Below are 23,017 nucleotides of genomic sequence, written 5' to 3' on the forward strand. Positions count from 1 at the left end.
CTGCCAGCCAGGTCCTCTTCCTTGAGCTTCAGACTAGTATAAACAACCACCTATCTGACGTACATTTCGATTTGGTGTCCAGAACTAAACTCCTGATGTTTCTCCCCACCAAACTCACTGTTCCCCCCAGAAACTGGTAACACAAGTTTTCCAGCTGTTTAAATCAAAACCTTGGAGTAATCTTTGATCCTTCTTTTTCTCATACTTCTCATCCGATCCATAAAACCATGTCTTAGTGGCTGTCTCTCTTCAAAACACACCCTGAATCTGAGCATTTCCCACTACTCTGTTGCCACCGCCTTAATTCATGTCACTGTCCTCGCACCTGTGCTACTGTGAGCGCCCACCTGGCCTCCCAGATTCTACCCCGCCCCTTCTCGTACTGTACCCCCAGTCTGCTCTCATACAGCACTGAGGGTGACGCCATTAGAATATAAGTCAGATCAAGCCACTCCTCTGCCCAAAGGCTGCATAGGCTTTGCATCTCTTCCCAGGTCAGGAAGATCCGCTGGAGAAGCGACAGGCTACTCACTCCAGTATTCTTGGGCTTCTCGTGACTCTGCTGGTAAAGAATTTGCCTGCAATGCAGGAGACCTGGGTTCAATCCCTGGGTTGGGAAGATCCCCTGGAGGAGGGAAAGGATACCCACTCCAGTATTCTGGCCTGGAGAATTCCATGGAATGTATAGTCCATGGGGTCACAAAGAGTCAGACGTGACTGAGTTTCACTTTCACTTTAGCATAAAAGCCAAGGTTCTTCCTCTGACCTACAAAAGGCCTGTCTGCCCCCATCTTCTTTCTGACTTTATATCCTATTTCTCTTTCCCTTGCTCACTCTACTCCGGTCATCATGGTTCACTGCTGTGTGTATCGCAAACATTCCAGGTCCATCTCTGTCTCAGGGTCTCTGCGCTGGCGGTTCCCTCTACTGTACAGACGAGATCCACTGGGTCTACACACTCCCTCACTTCCTTCAGGTCTCTACTCACATGCTGTCTTATTAGAAACAGGTTTATCCTTCCATTGTTGGTCTCCTCCTACCACACCTCCTAGAATGCATGCTCCTTGAGAAAAGGGAATTTTTTGCCTGTTTTGTGCACTGTTGTATCCCCAAGTTCCTAGAACAAGGCCTAATATGTAGTGGGTGCTCAATAAATATTTGCTGGAAAAAGGCCAAAAGATTCCAGATCTTGCTCCTGTATAGTTAATCAATAAACCAAGATATATATACTGAACTCATCAAAACTGTAAGTAATTGTGTATGATCTTGGGGTATGTTCACAAATGTAATAAAGAGAGTACTTATGCTGATAATTAAATAGTTTGAGACAGAATCTGGTTTAATGGTTTAGGAAAGAAAGCATCATATAACAGAATAGCTCTGCCTGCCAACTGGGATTAGGAAAATGAGCTGAGGCTCTCAGTCTTAAACTACAACTTGACCTGTCAAGAGGGTGCCTGCAACCCAGAACTGTCTTTCCAACTACCTCACCTCCTCACATAATGTGACTCATGCTTATCTGTTAGCTCAGTCCCCTTGTAGTCAAGCTTCCTCCCTCTAACAGAAGCATACTGTATGTCAAGCCTTGCAGGATCCCAATGACCTAGCACGCAGGGGCTATGTTCAGTCAAATGCCAACAATCATGAAGGGAAAGGAAGTGATAGTGGACTCAAGTGGTGGTGATTCCAACCTGACCATCTCATAAGGAATCACTCTAGATGCAGTGAAGTTTTCCTGCCCCCATGGCCCGTCTACCCCTATGTCCCACCAACTGGACATCCGAATGTCCCTTGATTTCCATCCACTGCTCTGGTTCCATGAACCAGACGGTTCTCCTGAACTGGCCATTTCTTCCCCTAGCCTCTCTAGGATAAAGCCCAGATTCCCTGATGGGCCCTCCCCAGCGTGGGTTGGACCTTCCCCCATCTCTCCACCTTACCACTTTCCCCTTACACTGCACTCAGCATGCTGGCAGCTACCACATCTAACTCCTTCAGTTTTGCTCTGAGATTCTGGTCCAAACTATTTGCTCTGCCTGCAATAATTTTTTCTTTTTATTTCCTCAGGATAACTCCTTCTCAGATCTGTTAAGTCTCCACTTAAACACTACTTCTTCAGAGAAGCTGTGCCTGAGCTTCTTCACAGTACCCATCACACTCCACTGGGATCTGTCATGATGTCAAGAGGCCGCCTGTCTCACACACCGCTGTCACCAGGGCAGAGCAGCGCCCGACACTGGGTGGGCGCTGAGTGAAGACTGAGGAATGAGTAAGTGTGAGAACGCACAAATCAAGAAGTCAGATCAGAGCCTGTGGGGCAGCTGCACCAACGAGACGGCAACAGCTTTTCCTGCTCAAGTCCTCCTTTTCCTGCCTACTTTAAATAAAATACGTTTTAAAATCTTTTAAAGCGTATAAGCTTGATTTTTTTTGGCAAGGCTGGGGGCTTGTGGAATCTTGGTTCCCCAACCAAGGATTGAACCTGGGCCTTGGAAGTGAAAGCAACAAGTTCTAACCACTGGACTGCCAGGGAATTCCCTGAATACAAGCTTCTTTGAATGATGCTCCGAAACTGATATGATAACCATCACCTAGGAGGGGGGTACCTACCATGATGTTAACATCCAGTTGCAAAGAGATCTAGATTTATAACATAAGAGCATAATTCATGAGCACACTAAAAGGAGACAAAATTAAAATGTAAAGGTAAATGTTAAGTTTAATTCTCATTTTGCAAAACCCAGGAATTTGGTGGGGGAAATAAGTAGCCTTTCATGCAGTTATCAACATCAGCCATGTACTAAGAACGAAGAGACCGCCTTCTGGGCCACCCCCCAACACCTGGAATTGAGCCACTCTGGTAGACACACTGTCGTTGCATGGCCAGTAGAGCTGGACCCAAAGAGGAAAGACAACCACACCTCAGCACTGGAGCTCAGGCAGGAGCCGGGGGGAGTCTGCAGCCTGAGTTCCGAGCTGTATTTTCACAGCCGAAGGACTACCTGAGGTACAGTCAGAGCTTCCCATGAACCAGCTTGTACTCCCAGTCTGGAAGGGTAACATGCTTTCTGCAGGGCTGCTTTCAGATAAAAGAGAAAGTATGTCTTTACCTACATTTATGTTTCCACTGAAAAATAAAAGTCTAACTAAACAAACAGGTATTGAGTTTTACAAAGGAGTTATGATAAATGCTTTGGTCCCTGGATCTCAAAAAGTCCAAAGATCCTGTGGGGAAGGTTTCATTTTCCTACAATTTGTTTAAGTGTCTTACACGGACTCAGTGACACAGACGTTGCCGCCTTCTTACTGACTGCAAAAACACGACAAAGGAAAGAAAGGCTACTCCTCCAACTCTGCAAGCTGACATGGAGGTAAATAGTTAAGCAGCCACCTGATATCGAGAGAGCATACCCAGACCTAGCCAAAGACGCCAGGTCCCAGTCTCTGGGCTGCCCTCACACAGTGTCCTAGGAGGGACATTAATGAAAGGCCTAATGACCTGTCTAATGAGGTATAACTACCCAGTGTACAAAAAGGTCAGCTAAAATTGAGTCATGAAGGAGACGTAAATTTAACCAACACCCACAGAGGTATCTGGATCACCACCTGGTCTGAAAGTTAGTTTCAGCTGATGGTTACAGTAAGAAAAAGTACTTTGCTACCAGTTATATTAAATATTGCTTCTGAAAGTTTGGCAATAACAAGATGGCTATTTTTCTGAGACTGCTTTAACAGCAAGTTCTAGACTGACATCAACCTGAAAATTCCATCCCCATCCCTACTCTCTCACGGAGCAATGTTATCTAATCCTTCAATTTCACTCTGACCTCCATGCAAACGTTCTCAATTGGCTCTGTACCGACCTATCAGCTTCTTCCAACCCAAATTTATCTTTCCTTTCCTTCCCCTGTGTTCCCTCACCCCCATTTAATGGCATGATATCCAGTCACCAGAGTTCTTTCCTCATTCATTCCCCAGTATCTGTGAGGGCAACAATGGGTCAGGCACTGCGCCATAAGGTGGGGTACAGGGCAGTGATCCAGACAGGCCAGGTCCCTGGAGCTTAGCTTCCATTTCTTGCTACAGCCACAGCTGAATACCAAGGAGTGATTTGACAGAGGGAACACAATGACAACGGCATGTGACAAAGACCCTGCCTTTGCCAAGGTAAAGTACACTTGGCCACTTGGCCACGATGCCTGTGAAGTACCCGGCCCTAGAGAGAGGTGTATTTTACATTTAATCCTGAGAAGGCAATGAGTTTTTAATTATACTCATGAAACATTTTTCAACATGAAAACCTAACTTACTAAAGTTTTGTGTTTTCTACCTTCTTTATGGATACAAGTATCCTGTTGGTGTGAAAATGGCTATTTCTATGGTAGCAAGAGACACTTCAGAGTTACCTAATCTGCCTTCCTTCAGATTTCGGGTATAGGGTGTTCTGAGGGCACCCCGGAGCACAACCACCCTGACCGGTGTTCTCTAACTCTAACGTGGCTTCTGGTCACCAGGAAGGTAAGGAGGTCTCCTGGGAGTGGAAATGCCTGGTGTCCTTCACAAACATCGCCTGCTTGGACGCAGAAAACTGCTTACCAACTAGACCATGATTATGCTCAGCTGTAGTTTAACAATGCTCTCGCTATTAAATGTGACATGTAAAATAATCTAATCTCAGGACAGTCTTTGCCATACCAACCCCCTTTTCCTGTTTTCCTTTTGGTTAATGTGTAATGAAGGAGGCTGGTTATAAAATACAGAATGTATCTGGGATATGCCCACCTGAAAATAGCCATTCATTTTAGGATTTTATAATTTTCTGATTATTGTTTAAATGATGCTCAGTGTCTTACTACTGAGACTCTAAGATCTTTCAGGACCAAGACTGTGTAATTAAGGAGATCACAGGTCCCTGAAACTTAACACTTCAAGGTATTTTGCTAACATTCCTATAATACTTGAAGGCATTTAAATGTTCTTTACACAACAATCTTAGCATATCAGGGATATTAAGCAGTGAAGGGGCTTCCCTGGTGGCTCAGTGGTAAAGAATCTGCCTGCCGGTGCAGGAGACATGGGTTCCATCCCTGGTCTGGGAAGACTCCACATGCAAGGAGCAACTACGCCTGAGCACCACAACTACTGAACCACATGCCACAGCTACTAAAGCCCGGGTTCCTAGAGCCTGTGCTCCGCAGCCAGAGACGCCAGCACAATGGGAAGCCTGTGTGCCGCAACTAGAGAGCAGCCCTCACTCACCACAACTAGAGAAAGCCCAAGCAGCAACGAAGACTCAGCACAGACATTAAAAAAAAAAAAAAGCAGCGAAGGAAGGAGAAACAAAGACAGTAATCTTGAAAGAATAACCACCATGACCAGGAGCAAGCCCTGGGCTGGGGTAACCAAAATAGCCATTTGAGCACAATAATTTAATTTTGAAAATAAGAGCTGATGAGAAATACTATGTTCAACCATTGCCCCCAATGCTTCAAACAACAACAACAACAACCAAGCTTTGTCCCCTTGGTCCCTGGCACAGGAATATGAGTGCAAAAGGCTGACAAGTAACAGGAAGTACAGCTGATCTCTCTACCATCCCCCATCTCCCTGACAATGAGAGGATGCCTGGATGACAAATACATATCTCACACGCTCTGAGAGCCACCCCCAGAGAGGCCCCTCTGAGATGATAACCATTTCCTAGCAGGAACCACCACTGGGCTGCAGAAACCATTAACCGCGTGGAACATCCTCTAATATGCTGTGGGATGCAGAAATACAAAACCATTTATCAGCAAGCACCGAAAGAGACCCTAAGGGTCAAAACTATTCATCAACAAGCACCAAAGAAAGTCTGAGAAAGCAGTATAAGAGCTCTATGGTCACCTTTCAAATAATACAAGCAAATTCATTATCCTAGGGAACTGCACTGCTGTTTGGTTCATAACACCTGAGTTAGGAAACACAGGAGCTTCCTGGCCCCTGCCATCATTCTCCCTCCACTTAAAATAAAATTTACTTGGCTGTGCGGGGCCTTAGGTGCAGCATGCAAACTCTTAGTTGTGTTATGCGGGATCTAGGGGCTTCCCAGGTGGCTCAGATGGTAAAGTGGGCTCTAGCTCCCACACCAGTGATTTAACCTGGGTCCCTATACCGGGAGTGTAGAGTCTCAGCCTTTGGACCACCTGGGGAGTCTCCCTCCACCACTTTCAATTCAGTCAGAGAGCAAGAAGGGGCTGAAGGCCCTGAGAGACAAAACAAGTTCACTATCATTCTTTACACAAGCAAGAAACTTTTAGGAGCATTTTTTTTTTTTAAATATTCACTCACTATAGAAAATTACTATGTGTTCTTCTTATACTCTTTTTTGCTAAGTTTTACATCCGTTTAATGTAATCTACTTATATGCACAACTTTGTATCCTGATTTTTTTCACTTAATATTTTGACATAAGCATTTTTCATGTTATCACAGTTTTTAAGGATTACTAATGATGTGAACCAGCTCTTCCTTTCTCTAGTTTTAGACATTTCTGTCATTTTTAAATTGTTTTCTGTTATAAATTACACAGATTAAGAAACTAGGGCCCAGTAATTATATGATTTGGGTTTCCCAGGTGGCTCAGTGGTAAAGAGTCCGACTGCAATGCAGGAGACGCAGGTTCAATACCTGGGTCAGGAAGACCCCTGGAGAAGGAAATGGCAACCCATTCTAGTATTCTTGTCTTGGAAATCCCACGGAGTGAGGAGCCTGGTGGGCTACAGTTCATGGGGTCGCAAGAGAGTTGGACATGACTTAGCAACTAAAACAACAATTCCATGATTTGCCTAGCATTATCATTCTAAGCAAAAATATAATTCTGAAAGAAATAATAAAGATTTTGAGATTGTAAAGCAATGCGGTAAATCTCAAAGCCAAGTAGGAAGTATTTCCGGTTATATTTTGGAATTATCTATTCTCATGAGAAATTGAAAGTTGACAGTTGGGGAGGAGCACAGTTATCCCAGGCCAGAAAGGAAGACCATGCTCAGTACTTAGTTTCCACTCCTGAAAGCCTTCATTCCTAATCTTTCATGGTAGAAGACAGACAGGATGCTTCTGGGAATGGCTTTGAGAGGTGGTGGAGAGACTGAGCTATCGCCACAGCAATCCTGGATCCCAAAGAGATGTGGCATTTTGTCACTGGGAACCTTGAAAACTGACAGTACCTAGGACAAAGGCATTACTTGCAGCTCCTCTTCTAGGAACAGGAACTAAAGAGCACATGCTAAGGGTAAGGTTTGAGTGTATTTAACTAAAGCTCACTTCTTCCTTCTTAATCTTTAATCCTACTTCCTAAGTGTTCATTCCCATCACCATGAAACTGAAATATTTACTCCATTTGTCACTTCCTTTGTCTGGATTTAAAGAGATGGTACATTAACGAGTGATTCCTGACCTAATGGCTAATTCATGAGTGAATGTTAGTGTGCTAGAAAGTCTTACTGTTTTCATGTTTTTCTCAGTATCTTTTCTCCATTTTTATTTTCACGAGCCCAACCTAATGTGAATTATCTTTCATTCCCCACTTTTAAAAACACCTGACACCTAAATTTTCAAGTAATCTGGACTTTTAGGTTCTCTTGAAGTTTACTTATACAAAGCTGCTTTTTTTGTATGTATGTCCTGGGACTTGTATACAGCGTACTGGGACTTCCCTGGTGATACAGTGCATGGGAGTCAGCCTGCCAATGCAGAGGACATGGGTTCGATCCCTGGTCCAGGAGGATTCCACATACCTCAGAGCACCTGGGCCCGTGCGCACAAGTTCTAAGCCTATGTGCTGAAACTAGACAAAGTAATTATTTGTCAAAGGTTCACTGCCACACACCTAGAGCCTGTGCTCTGCAACAAGAGAAGCCACAACAATTAGAAGCCTGTGAACCACAACGAAGAGCAGCCCTCTCTCACCCCAACTAGAGAAAGGCCATGGGTAGCAATGAAGACCCAGTACAACCAAAAATAAATAAACTAATTTAAAAAAAGAGAAATACAAAAGGTCCTTCCCCCAAAAAAGAAAAATAATGTCCTACTACTATACTGCATATGAATTCTCAAAAACAGCAAAACCTCCAATTTTTTTCTAGACACTGTCTGATTTCCATAGTGGATTTATCCTAGATTGAACTCCTATTATATATACACATGAGTGACTTACTAGGCATCAGAAGGACTCCTCTCCTGTTTCTAAGTGACTGGTCACTGATTCTTGTGTTCTGTGAACACCAACTTTATATTACAACCTCCCCTATCAGATCACACTGTGCCCCCATTTCATTTCTCCTCTTATTGTATAAACAGAGAATCAGTTCAGAGAAAGTAAATCCTGTTAGCATTACTGGTTTATCTGGTAAGTTAGCCTGTTAAATACTGTTGATTACTTTATTACAGGCCAGATTTGATAACTGCCCTCAGCTGCCCCAGAAAATGGAATGGATGTTAAGTAATTATTTGTCAAAGGTTCACTGCCATAGTGATGAAGAAACACTTTGAGAGTCTGTATGCCCATCTTTCTTATCTGAAAACAAGTCTCTTTCTCACTAGAGGGGCTAAAATAATGCATACACATCCACAGGGCATACTCACCACATTTAAGCCATATCTTCTCCAAATGCTCATTCAAGGAAGTATTTGTACTGACATTCAAAGCACCCTCCCACACCCTCTCCAGCACTACAGATGGTAATTGCTCCCTTCTAGCCTACTTGGATTTTGGCCTACTTGTCTGTCTTCTACGTGGGCCAATGCTAAAGTAATGAGGGTTTCTACACAGAATACGATGATTTTCACAAAGCTTTTCTGACAGGATTTGGTTAACAGTGCCAATGTTCCCCCCAGATCACATACCTTTCTCTCGAGTTATTTATACAAATATTTCCAGAGATAGAAGGAAAGTCAATAAAATGCACAGCCATAATATCCACAGTTACGGGCCGGCACTGATTTATGAACAAGAGAACAAAGCTTTCTTAAAAAACTAATTTGATCTATTAACATTATCAGAGTTTCAATGTACCTTCTCTTATCACTCTGGGGGGGGGTGGGGGCGGGTGGAAACCTGCTGCCATATCAAATACACAGTGAAAATTAGTTTTATCAATACCAAACTGACTTTGATGATTAGAATCAGGGACCACCTTTTAAAAATCACGCATTTCTTTTCCCCGTATTACAAATCTTTATGTCCTTTGGGAGAGTTCTTTTTCCCTTTTTTAAAATTTAAATTTTTCTACCTGAAGTACAGTTGATTTACAATGTTGTGCCGGTCTCTGCTGTAGAGCAAAGTGACTCAGTTTCCCACATTTACACATTCTTTAATATTTTTTTCCATTACAATTTATTCCGGGAGAATGGATACAGTTCCCTGTGCTATGCAGTGGGGCCTTGTAGTTTATCCATTCTAAATATAATAGTTTGCCTCTACCAACCCCAAATTCCAAGTCCATCCCTCCTTTTCCCCCTGCCCCACGCCAACCACAAGTCTGATCTCTATGAGACTCTGTTTCTATTTTGCAGATAGGTTCATCTGTGCCATATTTTAGATTCTGGTTGCGAATCCTACTTCTAGTGGGTTCCAGTTATTACTATAGAAATCACATATTTGAATTTTCCCAGCAAGTAAAAATAACAGATCAGATCCAAAGTACTCATTCTATAGGAAAAGTAGAACAACCAGGTGGTATAGGAAAGCCTCTCACAACAGAAGCTTTAAACTGTAAACAGTATGTGCGTGTGCTCGGGCGCGGGGGGGTACGGGGGGGGGGTGTCCTCCCACCAAAAAAAAAAAGGTGAAAGCGCTAGTCTCATTGTATCCGACCCTTTGCAACCCCATGGACTGTAGTCCACCAGGCTCCACTGTCCTTGGAGTTCTCCAGGCAAGAATACAGAAGTGGTTAGGCATTCTTTCCCCATGGGGATCTTCACCACCCAGGGATTGAAGTTGTGTCTCCCACACTGCAGGCAGATTCTTTAATGTCTGAGCCACCAGGGAAGCCCATTAATCCAACAGAACTGTCTGCTAAAAACCCTAGTCCAAAAGCAGTAACTTTTGCACATTTTCTGTAAAATGGATGGCCTTAAAACTCTTGTTCCCTGATGTAGCTTTTCAGAAAGAAAGGAGTTCCCTTATCAAGAATGTATCTAGATTCTCTTACTTCCATCTTCTCCTTATCACAATAACACATGAAGTGTCTTTCCTAATTTAAACAGCTGTTCCTTTCAACTACAGGGTCACAGATTTAGGGCTCTTCGATCTCCAACCTTTGTGCCCCATAGCTTCAAAGGTCCTCTGTGCCCTGCGCCACCAGGCTCTGGATATTCAAAAGTCACCACTTCCTTCCTCCTGTGTCCTGCCCTCAGCAATGACACCGTGGGAACGCTGACGATAAATAACGTTTATAACCTTCCTTGGTGTTTCTCCAAGGCAGCTTTAAACTTTTCTATTCCTGTCTGGTTCTTTAAATTCTGCAGTAAACGCTTCACACAACCATTCACAAGTCCTGATCTTCCGGACCCCTCTTTCTCCGTCACCATTCATGTGATAATGCCTTGAGAATACTTCACCTCACCTTTTGTCTCCGCAAGTCCATCTGCTTCCCTCTTGGGCTTCAGAGGTAAGCCAGGCCCAGAGAGATGTGGCCAGCGGACACTCTGGGGCTGGCTGAGCCACCCGCACCTTCTGGAGTGTCCCTTCTCCCACCTGCCACCTGAACTCTCTTTCCTTAAATAAAGACATGCCCCCTCAGGTCCCTTCTCCTGTGAAAGACGAAGGACCAGCTACGCCAAGTGCCCTTTGTCTGAGGTTCCCATACCTCATATCCTTAGCCACAAAGCGGCGGTCCTCACACAGGTAAGGGGAGTTGGTCGGCAATGGACAGGGGAGCCTAGGTTTTCGCGTCCAGTAAAGGGATGGGTTATGGCCAAGGTCCTTCCAGGAGCCAAAATTCTACAATTCTACGACCAAACTTGCAGGTCCTATCTCTGAGGTGAGAGGACCAACTCCGGGGAGACTCCCGAACTCCGAGCCCGCGCTGGCAGTTAGAACGGCCCCCTCCAGCCCCGGCGCTACGTATCCCCGCCTCCGACCTCGGGCGCCGGGCCGCCGAGGAGGCCCGGCCAGCGCCCGCTCGCCGCCGCGCCATGCCCTTCTACATCCTCACCCGTCGTCGCGGGCCGCCTCTCACCTGGCACGCTGGCATCCCCCGCCCTGCGCCGCCCTGAAGACCATGGGCCCGGACGGGTATCGGCAGCCGCTGGCGATGCGTGAGGGAGGCTTCCAGGGACGCTCGGGCCCCCGGAATCCAGCGCGCCGCCACGGGGAACGCGCCGCCTGGTTTCTAAGGAACCGGGGTCTCTGGAAAAGCAGGGGCGGGACGGCAGGAAGTCTGCGCATGCTCCATGACTGGGAGGACCAGCGCTGGGAGGGGCCGTGTCCAGGAGCTACGCATGCTCACTGACTCCGGGCGGAGGTAAAGCCGTCTGGCTGGAAGCCCTGGTCATTCGTTTCCGGCGGTGGAGGCGGCGGAGGGGACGGTTTCCCAGCCTAGGCTTTTTCCCAGTCGGTCTCCTGGCTGGAAGAGCAAGGAGGTTCTGAGTGCTGTGGTGGTCCTTGGTTGTCTCGGAATGAAGGAAGGTCTGCTGCTGGATGACATCTATCTTTGCAGAACAACAGTTCTCTCGAACTCGCCGGACTTCCCGGCTTTCTGACTCCTAAAGACTCGCTTTTTCGTGCGTATCTGGGCTCCTCTTATTCTGGATGTTCTTTGGTTGTTCTTCCATGTCAGTGCTTTTCAAGACTGCGACCTCAGTCCCCCTTGATCTCTTTACTGGAACCGGTTTTCCAACCAATAAATACGACTTTGTAACCAGACTACCCTTTGTTTCACCATACTGTCTGCTAGAGCAGCGAAAATAACCTATAAACCTTAGCATAAAACAAACTACGCTGGAAATGTGTCTGGAGGGAAATGAATTTACTGTGGCTTTACTTATGGAACCAGGACATTTGTGCTTAATCTAATAAGCCACTCTTCCTTCTACACTAGCTTTTCCCTTTTCTCAGTCGTTCAGTGGTGTCTGACTCTGCAACCCCATGGAGCCCACCCGGCTCCTCTGTCCAAGGAATTCTTCAGACCAGAGTGTTGGAGCAGGTTGCCATTTCCTACTCCAGGGGAATCTTCCCGACCCAGGGATCGAAATTGCATCTCTCATGTCCCCTGCATTAAGAGGTGGGTTCTTTACCACTCTGCCACCTGAGAAGCCCCCATACTACACTTGATCTTAGCCAAAAGGCGGAGAAGCAGGAAGCTTTTCCCTGTGAGTCCTGTAAAATGGCCTTGAGTGAAGCATTCTGTAGTAATGCAAGTTTGGAAAATACTGGATTAAGCTACACATCTTAAGACAGAATCATTAGAGCTTTTAATTAGCAGGTGATGTTTACTCTGAGCATCCATGACAGTTTTTGCTGTTTACTAGGGCACAGATCCTTTTCCAATTCCAGGAAACATGTTTCTCTGAGATATGGATTTATATGCTCTCCAGCAAACCTCCTCACCCCAGTGACTTAGCCACCACCAGTTCCCTGTTATTATCTTGCATGCAATTGCCTCGTCTCTTGCTAATCTCCCTCACTTCAGTTCACTCATCCTGTGATGCTAATATCCGCTAAGTATTTCTCCAACCTGCCTTCTTGTGTTTGACCTTGGCCTTTTCTTTGCTTCTAGTCTTACCTCCAGGTGAACAGAAGCATCATCTATTTTATCCCTCCTCTGCATAAAACCCTGGTGCCTTGGGGGCAGGGGAGGCAGCTTGAGGCAGAAGTGAGCCTGTCACATCAGGGTACACCCTCCTGGAGGCAGGGCAGTCGTGTATGTTGTGTGTGCCAAGCCCTGCTCTATGCATGCCGTAATCCTCTATTACCATGGAGCAGCAGAATTAACCAAGTTAATGGGGAAACTGAAGATGAGAAAAGTTAATGTCCCAGGGTCACCCAAACTATGATTTTTCAGCATGAATTTTTCCCTTGGACTAAAAGGAAGCTAACCTTGATACCCCTTAGAGTTTTCTGTACAGTGTCTGGAGTGAGCATATTTGGAATGTATTAACATCTTATTTGGGGACTTCCTTGGTGGCCCAATGGTTAAGAATCCATCTTGCAATGCAGCGGATGCAGGTTCAGTCACTTAAGATCCCACATGCCATGGGGCAATGGAGCCCATGTGCTTTGGAGCCCCGTGTACCACAACTAGAGTCAGTGTGCCACAGCAAAGATCTTGAGTGCCACAACTAAGACCTGGCACAGCCAAATAAAGAAATAAATATCTTATTTTGAGGAGAGAAGGTCTTATGGCCCACCTTTTTGAATTTGCTTTTTGTTTCAGATGAAGGTTGTTTCGCAGGAGAATCAAAAGCATGAGTACCTGTGCTCTTTGGGGTCTTGTAAAAGTCTTCAGGGTCCTTGAGGAGACACCAAGGGCCTGGGCACTCCCAACAGATAAACTGGGAAGGGGCCAAGCCTGCCAGGACAGCTGTGTTACACTAGGGATGGTCAATCCCAGTAAGACTCACAACAGAGACTAGACACTCATGACTGCTCATGGATGTGTATTTTAATAAAAATAATTCTGTCAAAATACAACAGGAGTTTTTTCATCTCTCAAGTACAATTTAATAGGATGTTTTGTGTTAGAATTCTCTCTAAACCCTCCCACACCCACAAGTTTCATGCTAATGCCAAGTATCAACTTGCGAGGACAAAGGCAGAACCAGTGTGCACAATGTGGAGGACGTCCGAGTCGGCTGTAGTTACTAATGGAGGAGAACCCTATGCAGAGAGGCGGCGCCTGAGGCAGCCAGAGTCCACATCTGGCCACGGGTCTGGGTGCACGGGACTCGCGGTCAAGGAGGGCTCCGCTGCCCAGCTGCCACACAGTGTGCATACCTGAGTTGTGAGCAACCAAAGGAACTTTTAGCTCTGACAGATCTCTGCCTCATCTTTGTGCTTGCTTATGGGCTAGGAAGATGCTGAGAGGTTGGGGAGTCCCCCTTCTCCATCTCTTGGTGTCCCTGTTCTGCCAGCCCACATCCAGCCACAGACCCAGGTGGGTGAGGGACAGGGGTTCTGGCTATCGTTGCATGTCCGCCAGTTTCTGCTCTGGAAAAGAGCGACCATTTGGTGGAACAAGAGGAAAAGGTAAGAGGGAAAGGCTGCTCCCCCAGAGTTGAACGACCCAACAGAGCCAGGTCTTCCTCCTGCCTCCTTGGCTGAAGTCCAGTTCTTCACCAGGACTCCTCCCAGGTGCCTGCCCCACTCTTGGCTCCTGGAAGTAGGCTGGTAGGACTGGGTGTGTAGCAGGGGCTCCACTGGTTGGCAGGCAGGCCTGGACTATCAGCAAGACAGTGGGCTCAAGCAGCTTGATTTTGGTCCTCTCCACGGCTTGTGGGGCAAAGGCTAATGTCCCGAAGGTGAGCTGTCCAACTGGGACACAGTGCCCCTTTGGAGAGGAACAGAGTAAACAACTTGGACTCAGCTGAAACAGTGAGATAAGGCACAGAAAATGGGGAGGTGGCCATGGGCACTGAGCGTGAGCCAGGCGGACACCCAACCCCGAGCAGCACACAGCTGTCCTGAGCCCTCCGGGGCCCTCTCAGCCACTCCACAACCCAAGCCCAGGCACCCATCCCCACCCCTGACACACCCCTGAAGGTACCAGCTGCTCAGACATTGCTGGAGGCCTCACCAGCCTAATCCCTCGCCTGCCATTCAGTTTTAGGACTCAACAGTGTTGTCCAAGCCACAGGGATGAGCTTAGTCCCAGTTCTGCCCCCATCTGTTGAGTGACTTTGGCCAACTCACTTAATCTCCTGGGCCTGTTTCCTTATCCATAAAAGGAGAGGACTGGTGGAGTAGATGGTCTCTGAACTTCATTCCAATTGCAAAAGCCTCTGGTTTTAATTCCCAGTCCTGAGTGCTTTCAATCATTTTAATAGCCTGATTTTTCCAATCCATTGGTTTGGGAGCTGGGCATTCCCAGGTTTGCAAAGGATGAATTTCCTTCATAGACAGGACACCACCTTCCTGATGCTTTGTGGTCTCTGGGCTGCCAGCCGGGGCCCCAGTGGGGACCAAGAAAAAGCAGCAACATTCAGGGTGTGTCCCGGGACAGAATTCTGGGGGAGCACAGGGCCAAGGGCCCTGACCCCATCACCAGCACTTAGTTCAACTCAATTATTTCTCTTGTCCAGCTGTAGGCCCAGCAAGTCCCAGTGGGCACCTCAGGCCACTTCCAACCATTCCAGTATGCACTGATGGGAAAACCCAGATCCAGGCAGGGACTGGAAGCTTGACTTCTGACCTTGCCCCTTAGCAGGGGCTCTCCGTGCATTCCCTCCCACTGTGAGGCAGACGGGGAAATCCCGGCCCCTCCTCCTGCTCCTCTGGGAGGGCACCTCCCTTTCCTCCCCGTGGGCGGTCAGTCCTCTCCACAGAGAGCCTGCTCAAGTCCTGGCCTCCATCTTAGCCCTTCCTTTCCTGATTCCCTAATGGCAGTACTAAGACGGTTTCTGACCCACTAGCTGTGAGGATCCGTCGGACATGGACAGTGGGACATCTGTCAAGCCCATGAGGTCCCTTCCTCTGGCCAGCAAATACTCATAACAGTCTTTCCTAAGAATGACTGGGGCCAAACTGCAGGGAGCTGCCTGGCACAGCTACAGTGAGGCTTGGCCTGGGGGGTCAAAGATTCCATCCACTCTGGCGACGGGCAGTCCACAAATCTGCCTCCACAAGGTCCTGGCTTCTCAACAGGAAGTGTTGATTCCATCCAAGCTGTGCAGAGACGATGAAGACCCAGGCAGGAAGAAGGCAGCCCCTGTGCCCAGGGGCCTCCCTGTAGGAGACTCCCTCCCCGCAGCCTGACACACAGCAGCTCTCGGGTCAAAGGCAGGTAGTTCCCAGGCAATCAATTTAGAGGAAATGAAGTATTTGGCCATCTTAACAAGGAAAGGCGGGATGTTGAAAAGGGAAGAGAGAGAGAGTCAAGGCAGGCAGTGAGAGGCAGGGTAGGATGGTGGACAGCGTGCTGGCCGAGGACCCTCTCCTCCCTCACTTTGCTGTTAGCCCTGGGCCAAGTCATCTCTTCTGTGGCCCCTTGGCCCTGCAGTTCTCTGCTCAGTTCAACTCTCAGAGGCCTAGGCACCCACACCTCTCGGATGCTGCAAACCAGCTTAGCCTATCCTGCCCACTGTGAGGCTCCCAAAGCCTACCGGGCTTTCCTAGACTGCAGCTGGGCCTATAGTTCAACAAAGCGGAAGCCTGAAATGAAGAAATCCCTTTGCTGAGGTGACAGAGATGATTCTTTTTTGATTAGTTGGGACTCAAATAAAAACATGGTGTCTGGACAGCCTCACCCAAGAGGTGCTGGACCACTAACACTACGATAAATACTGTGTCTTTTTTTTCAATATATATATTTATATATATAATCTCATTTTTTTTTACTTATGAAAATAATAAGCTATCACCAATGTGGATAGGCTTCATCACTAAATTAGCAGAAACCAGCTCAGCACAAACTCTCCAGAGATAAATACTGGTGGCTCAGTCAGGAGGAGGGGAAAAAAAAAAGATTAAAAAACCCCAACCTCTCCTCAAAACAACCCCCCTCTTTTCAAAATAGAAGGTGCTACATGAAGAGTAACCAGCCAATACTGTGTCATAGGCCGCTGCACGTGAAGGGGGGAGAGAGAGAGAGACTGAAGGTGGGAGAAAAAGAAAGGAAGGAAGGAAGGGAGGAAAGGAACAGAAGAGGCCAGGCAGGAGGAGTGGACTCTGCCCGTGGCTTCCGGGTCCCTGCACCAGGTGCCGATGGAGGGCAGGGCTGCTCCAGCCCTGGGGCCGAGGGAGGGCTAGGCGGGGCCAGCCAGTGTGGTCAGCTAGTGCAAGTAGTCGTCGACTCTGGCAAAAGAGCAAGATCCCAGGCCCGCTCGGGCCATGAGCCGTAGACACTCAGACGCCTGGCCCAGGGCGAGCACCAGCGGGGGCTGTTTTGGCAGGTTCTGAGACTCTGTGGGGAAGAGACAAGGCCTGGTCACTGCCGTGATCAGCGCTGAGCCCAGGTCCAAGTTCCTTTGGGAGCAGAAGGTGGGGGGAGTGGACAGAATCTCTCGGAAGAGAGAGTTCATATGCCTCCATGTGTGTCCAAACCACCAGGCTATGGCCCTGTCAAGAGCCTGTGGACCTGAGCTTTCTTTGGAGCAGTGAGCTGGCCTGGGCCCAGGTCATAGTCTAGGGCCCACTGTGATCTAGTTGGCCAACTCAGTTGGGCAGAGGGAGGTCAGGGTTCTATCACAGGAGCCCAAGAGTCCTGCGGGCTACCAGACAGCCTCTGGGCAGAGTTCGCTGCCCTGATCTAGACAAACAAGGAAGGGGTGACGGGGCCACCCCAGGCCTTCCTGGGACAGCTTATTTTTGTTAGCGCCACTTACCTAAAATGGCGCTGTTGAGGGCGGCACACACAGGCTCCCTCTGGATGGGGTCAAGCTGCTGGCCAACTGGACAACTCCAGGGGTCTGAGTAGGCGAGCAGGCTAAAGGCATCCTAAGGAACAGAGCACTTCTGAGAGGACTGTGGTATGCACCACCACCCCCCACGGCTCCAGGGGGATACGGGGCCCTGCATGGCGTCAGGGAGGGCACAAAATACCCCGATGTCCCATTTCCCACTGCAGTCTTGTCTAGAGCTCACGCTCTCCTATTGCTGCTGCTCCCAGTGCCCTCCCAGTCACCGTACCCCTGTACTACCAAACAGGGGCCCATTCTGTACGGGGCCTGGCTTGCTCCATACCTGTAGCATCTCCGTGTGGGCCAAATTCTTGCCATACTCCCGGCCCAGCTGCTCACTCAGTGCCTGCAACTCGCGGCCGAACAGGATAATTCTTTCTGTGGCTGCCTGATTGCCCCCGCAGAGCTGCCGCCGCGGATGCCCATCATCTGCACCCAGAGCCCAGGAGAGGGCACATCGGGAGGGCACAAACAGACAAGGGAGGACGAGGGTGGGGACCCCAAAGAGAACATGGCAAGAAGGACCTAGGTTGGGGATGGGGGTGGGGGTGCCCTTCTGGTGGAGGCAAGCGAGGGCTGAGAGGTGCAGGGGGGCCACCCCGAGCTGAGCTGTTCTGAGTCTACCCAGCACAGGGTCTAGGGGTCAGGCAGGACTTGGAAGCTTTCCCTCTCCCACCCTGTGCAGGATGCAAGGGGGTTCATAAGACTACCTGCTCTCACCAACCCCCTCCAGCCACTAATGCGGGAACTTGGCCTGGGCAGCAGGCCGAGGTCTTCCCATCACAAACACCCACTTGTGATGGCTACAGAGGCAGTGGATCAGCCTGCCCAGTCCCACACCCACCTCCAGCGAGGGGAGACCCGGACTGAGCACGGCCACCTGCAGAAGACGGGGCAGGCGAGGGCACAGCCTTACCCATGCTGGACTCATCCGTCTGCAGGTCCTCATGCTTGTAGGCACCGTTGACGATGCGTGTGGACATGCTCTCCAGCACACCATTGGGGTAATGCTCCGCCTCCATCTCCATCTCACTGTCACTGTGGAGAAGGGTGGAGATGGCAGCTGGCTAAGTGGATGTGGTTGGCGCAGCCTGGGTGGGCCCCCATTGAAGCTTCAGCCACAGGCTGCTGTGGATAAACTGAGGTCCCTAAAGGGCATGAAAGGATAGCTCCCAGGTTCTCAGGCTCCAACACTTGGGCCCTACTGTGATGCCAGCCATCCCCAGGGGCTTGTCACCTCATTCCCACTCCGGTCCCGACGCTGCCTCTGTGACCCTCGCCTCCCCAGCCCTCCTCTGAGTTGGCACACCCCTTCTAAGCACCCCTAGATCCCCAATGACCAGGGCAAATGAGTCATGACAGGCGTGTCTGGGAGCCAAACCCGGGTCAGCCTTGAAGCATGCTGGGGCGCTGAGAGCCACCTACAGTCTGCAGTTTATAACCTCTACCGGCCCAAACTGGCTGAGAGCTGAGCCCAGAAAAACTTCCTTTAGTATAGACCCCGGGTGTTCTGAGAGACCTGGTATCCTTGGAGGCAACCACATTCTCAGTGCCAGCGCCTCTGGAGAAAGATGGTGCCAAGGGAACTGAATCACGAGCAGCAGCTGAATCACGAGCTAGACAGGAAGCTGGAGCCAAAGCCTGGCCTGGCAGGTCCACAACTACTATTCCAGGCACAGGGCTGGTGGGGAAGTCGGGGATACAGGGCAGGGGGGTGCTCACAGGACAGGCTGCAGTGGGCACAGAGCGGGAGGAAGAAGCTGAGCAGAACAGGTACCTGGTCTCCTGGTTACTAGTACTGCTGTGGGGCTGGGACTTGGTGGAATCTGTAGAGTTGGACTCGGAGTAATTCACTGAGGAGGGAGATGAGGAGGATGAGGAGGATGACGAGGACGAGGAGGAGCTGGGTGCAGGGTATTTACTGTGGTTCGGTTTGCTCTTGGAGGAGGCGACGCCGTTGCTGCAGCTGGGACTATCTGCTCCTAAAACCCAGGGGATGGTCAGAAGAGGAGGGCCAGCCTGCTGCCCAGTGGGGGCCCGGGAATAACTGCAGTGGTCCCGTTTCCCATCCCTCCCACATCCGGCAGTAAGTCCCGAGCCCATCCTGGGGAAGGGTGTCTAGATGGCCTCGCTTCTCCACACCAGTTCTTCCCAGAGCCCTCCGGAGAGCGGCTGACCTGTGTTGTGTGTGTGGGAACTAGTGGGGCCGTGTCGGGGACTGAGGCTGGGGGAGCCAGGGTAGCTGTCCTGGGACTTGGGGCTTCGAGAGCTCAAGCTGCGGACCTCACTGTCAGTCCCGTTCACCATCTCCACAAACTGTCGGCACCTGCGGAAGGAGCAGAGCAGCCATGCTCTGGGCTTGGTCTGGGTTGCATATTCCCACCACCAGTGGGGAAACAGAAGGGAGCTGGCAGGGGCCCAAACTTACTTAAGCATGAAGAGCAGGTTGGGATTATGCTCCAGCAGCCCTGGGTAGAAGCGCTGTGTGGTTTCAATGGCCTCCCCGACTCGGCCCTCCAGCACCAGCTTCTGAATCTCTGAGGAGAGAAAGAGCGAGGCAGTGAGAGAGCGGCCACAGACCCCCACACGTCTCCGCACTGTCAGGCCCGGGCACAGGTCAGCCGCCAGTCCAGCGGGCAGGCTCAGGGCGGCAAGCCCCCTGAGATGCTCACAGAAGAGACCGAAGAAAGAACCTGGCCACCAGGCCCACAACAGATCCTGGTTTCTGTTAAGTGTCAGGGAGTCCTCAGAGAATCATGGGGAGAGGGAGGAGTGGGCGCCCCCAGCCCAGAAAAGCAGGAGGGTGAGTTCGAAGGCCTGCTCCTATGGAGTACAGGTTGCCAGGGACCTGGCAGTGAGAGAGGTCTTGGCTATGAGAGTGTAATCTGGGGGTGGGTGCCTGGGCAGCTCTGTGGCTTGACGGGCTCCTCTTCAAGCCCAAACTCCTCTCCTCAGGCCTCACAGGGATGGCAATAGGAGTTCATGGTCTCTGGGCCAGGGCCCACAGGTTAGTGGTCTTCAGGGGCTGCAGCAGCCCCTGCTGAGAGAGGAGATCACCCTCCTCACGCTGGCAGCTCCAGCGCTGACACCTCTCAGGCCCTTGGCATCGTGCTCCTGCCCTGGGGCCTGGTGTGTATTGCTGGGAGGGACTTCTGGGTCTGGGGCTCTTCTCACTCACAGACCCCAAGTCTGCGATCCCTTCCCGTCTGCCAGGCTGGGCACAGATTCTCTGGGAGACACGGACACACCCACATGCACAGAGACAAGAGCCTCAGAGAGACGCAGGCAGGCACACACAGACACACGGTCCACACACCCCTGCTCTCCCCGACTCTCCTCCCCTCACTCAATCTCTTTTCTGGGCTGTTTCCTCTTTCCCCGCACCCTCCTTCCACAAAAGAGCCCCAAACACGCAGTAGGCAGGCCAGTACGAACACCAGGAAAGCTTCCTTGGGCTCCTTCAAAGGCAAAGGGCAGGAGCAGAGGTGGGAAGCAGAGAGAGTTCTACCACAGCAGCCATGGAACATCAACCTTTCCCGTCTGAAAACTTCATCCCCTCTCTGGCCAGGGGCAGGCAGCATGACTGAGGTTGAGTAAATGGTGGACAAGGCAGGGCACTGGACTGGTAAGATGCAAACACACTCCTTCCAGAAGACCATGAATGGGGGCTGCATGGAATCCTGAATGCCAGGGGAAGCAGACAAGCATGGAGGCAGGGGTAGCCAGCCACACAGGGCCCAGCTTGCAGCCGGCCATCCAAGCGAGCATTAGGATGCCTGCACGGAGACATCCCCATGCTGGGACGGTCCTCGGGGGCAGTGTTGCCTTGAGAGAGGGACAGAAGCAGGGCCCAGGGCTGGGTGGTGGGTTGGTCTTCTGGTGAGGATCTGAGCTGAACAGACTCCGACAGGCTACCCAAGGCTGCCACGAGCCAAAGAGCAGGGACAGGTGAAGGAGGGAAGGTAGGGGCAGAGGACAGTCATCCTTACTTTGTCTGTTCTTTATGGATGCTTGTTCTTCCTGAATCGGGGTTTCAGTCATTCGGGCAAAAGCCGTGGCCGTGGCACAATACCCATGATGCACCAGGTAAGACGAGACCATGCTAGAAAAAAGGAAACGCTCAAAGTTGACACTTAAGAACTACATTTCTCACTGACCCCCTGGGGGGACAGACTATCTCCCTAAACATATCTTAAAGATGCAACCTCCACAGAATGAGAATAAAGGGGCTGAAACAAAATGAAAACTTCCCCCAGGGCTCATGCAGTCAGGCGGGGGGAGGGGCAGGTCACCAGAGCTGTCCTCGCTTCTTGAGGAGTGGCTGCAGTTCTCTGGGTTATGCTGCCCACAAGCGGGCAAGTGTGGTAACATGAGTACATATGGAAGCACACACCATCTCCTCACAGAAGCGACCGCCTCCTGTGACCTGCGGCAAACCCAGAGACTGCTGCTGCAAACCTCTCTGAGGGCTTCCCGGACGGGCGGCCAGCCAAGCAGTCTGGCAGCTGCCCAGATGGGGATGAGGCATGCCACGTGCGTACCTTCTCCAGACACAGGAGCTCCTGTGCAGGCACCCCACATGCCTGGCAGAAGCATTCCAGCTCAGGTGAGCCTGGCCCTCAGGAGTGCTGGCTCTAGAGGGTGATGGGAAGCTAACCCACGACCCAGGTTACTCCACAATACACCACAAATCTAAGGTCCAGAAGCCACGGTTTTAGGCAGTAATATGGCCAACAGGAACACAGTCTTTGGGAGATGGCCCTGAGAAACCTGATGTCCAGAAACCATTTAATCCCGCCCGAAACTGGCACATATAAGCAGCGGCACACGTGGAGCCCTCATGTCTGATGTGCACGAAAGTGTGTCAATGGTGTGTATGTATATGTGTATATGTCAATGGTGTGTGTATATGTCAATGTCATTACTGTAACTGCCCAACCCGAATGTCTGTAGGGCTGTTCTGTGGAAGGCACAGAAGTTCAGCTGAGTGTTCCCTTATGTTTTAGGGGTAAATGAGATGATCCACATAGAGTGCCTAGGCACAAAGCAACAAGTTAATATATATGACCTCTTATTATGAAATTATGTATTCATAACATTTTCTTACAAATAAGAATTATAATAATTATACTATTAAAAACACAAGGGCAAAAATTCTTGACAAAATAAGGTTCAGATGAGTCCATACACATATCAGAGGCCACTAAAATGTATAGTCCCCTTGACTCAGTAATTCTACTTCCTGAAAGGATACCCAGAAAATAATCTTAAATATAGAAAACTCCTAATGTATAAAAGGGTGACCTACACAAGCAAAAGAGAGGAAATAACCTGAAGCTACCACCAAGGGGAGCCACCCAAGGGGCTTGTGAAAAATGTGTCTGTGACATAATATAGCCATTAACAATGCCCATAAAGT

At 49.6% G+C, this 23,017-nt stretch overlaps 2 protein-coding genes across 4 annotated transcripts in view; both read right to left on the minus strand.

Moving 5' to 3' along the window:
* Positions 1–11,509, minus strand: part of GFOD2 (Gfo/Idh/MocA-like oxidoreductase domain containing 2) — a 39,146-nt gene extending 27,637 nt beyond the window's left edge. The window contains exon 1 of the mRNA XM_065920532.1: positions 11,223–11,509. The gene's annotated coding sequence lies outside the window, so the exon portion shown is untranslated. The remainder of the gene's footprint in view (positions 1–11,222) is intronic.
* Positions 11,510–13,626: 2,117 nt separating this feature from the next.
* The window catches only part of RANBP10 (RAN binding protein 10), a 59,095-nt gene continuing 49,704 nt past the window's right edge, over positions 13,627–23,017 (minus strand). The window contains exons 7-14 of one of the 3 annotated variants that reach the window (XM_065925573.1): positions 21,588–21,700; positions 20,027–20,135; positions 19,776–19,924; positions 19,376–19,451; positions 18,515–18,636; positions 17,882–18,027; positions 17,524–17,635; positions 13,627–17,102 (exon numbers count right to left, since the gene is read on the minus strand). In XM_065925573.1, the coding sequence (XP_065781645.1) occupies positions 16,972–17,102; positions 17,524–17,635; positions 17,882–18,027; positions 18,515–18,636; positions 19,376–19,451; positions 19,776–19,924; positions 20,027–20,135; positions 21,588–21,700 (958 nt within the window). In that variant the 3' untranslated portion in view covers positions 13,627–16,971. Of the gene's footprint in view, positions 17,103–17,523; positions 17,636–17,881; positions 18,028–18,514; positions 18,637–19,375; positions 19,581–19,775; positions 19,925–20,026; positions 20,136–21,587; positions 21,701–23,017 lie in introns of all 3 variants that reach the window. The other 2 variants (XM_065925572.1, XM_065925571.1) reach the window with 2 other exon arrangements.

The sequence above is a fragment of the Muntiacus reevesi genome, chromosome 2, assembly GCF_963930625.1.
Source record: "Muntiacus reevesi chromosome 2, mMunRee1.1, whole genome shotgun sequence".
Taxonomy (NCBI): Eukaryota; Metazoa; Chordata; class Mammalia; order Artiodactyla; family Cervidae; genus Muntiacus; species Muntiacus reevesi.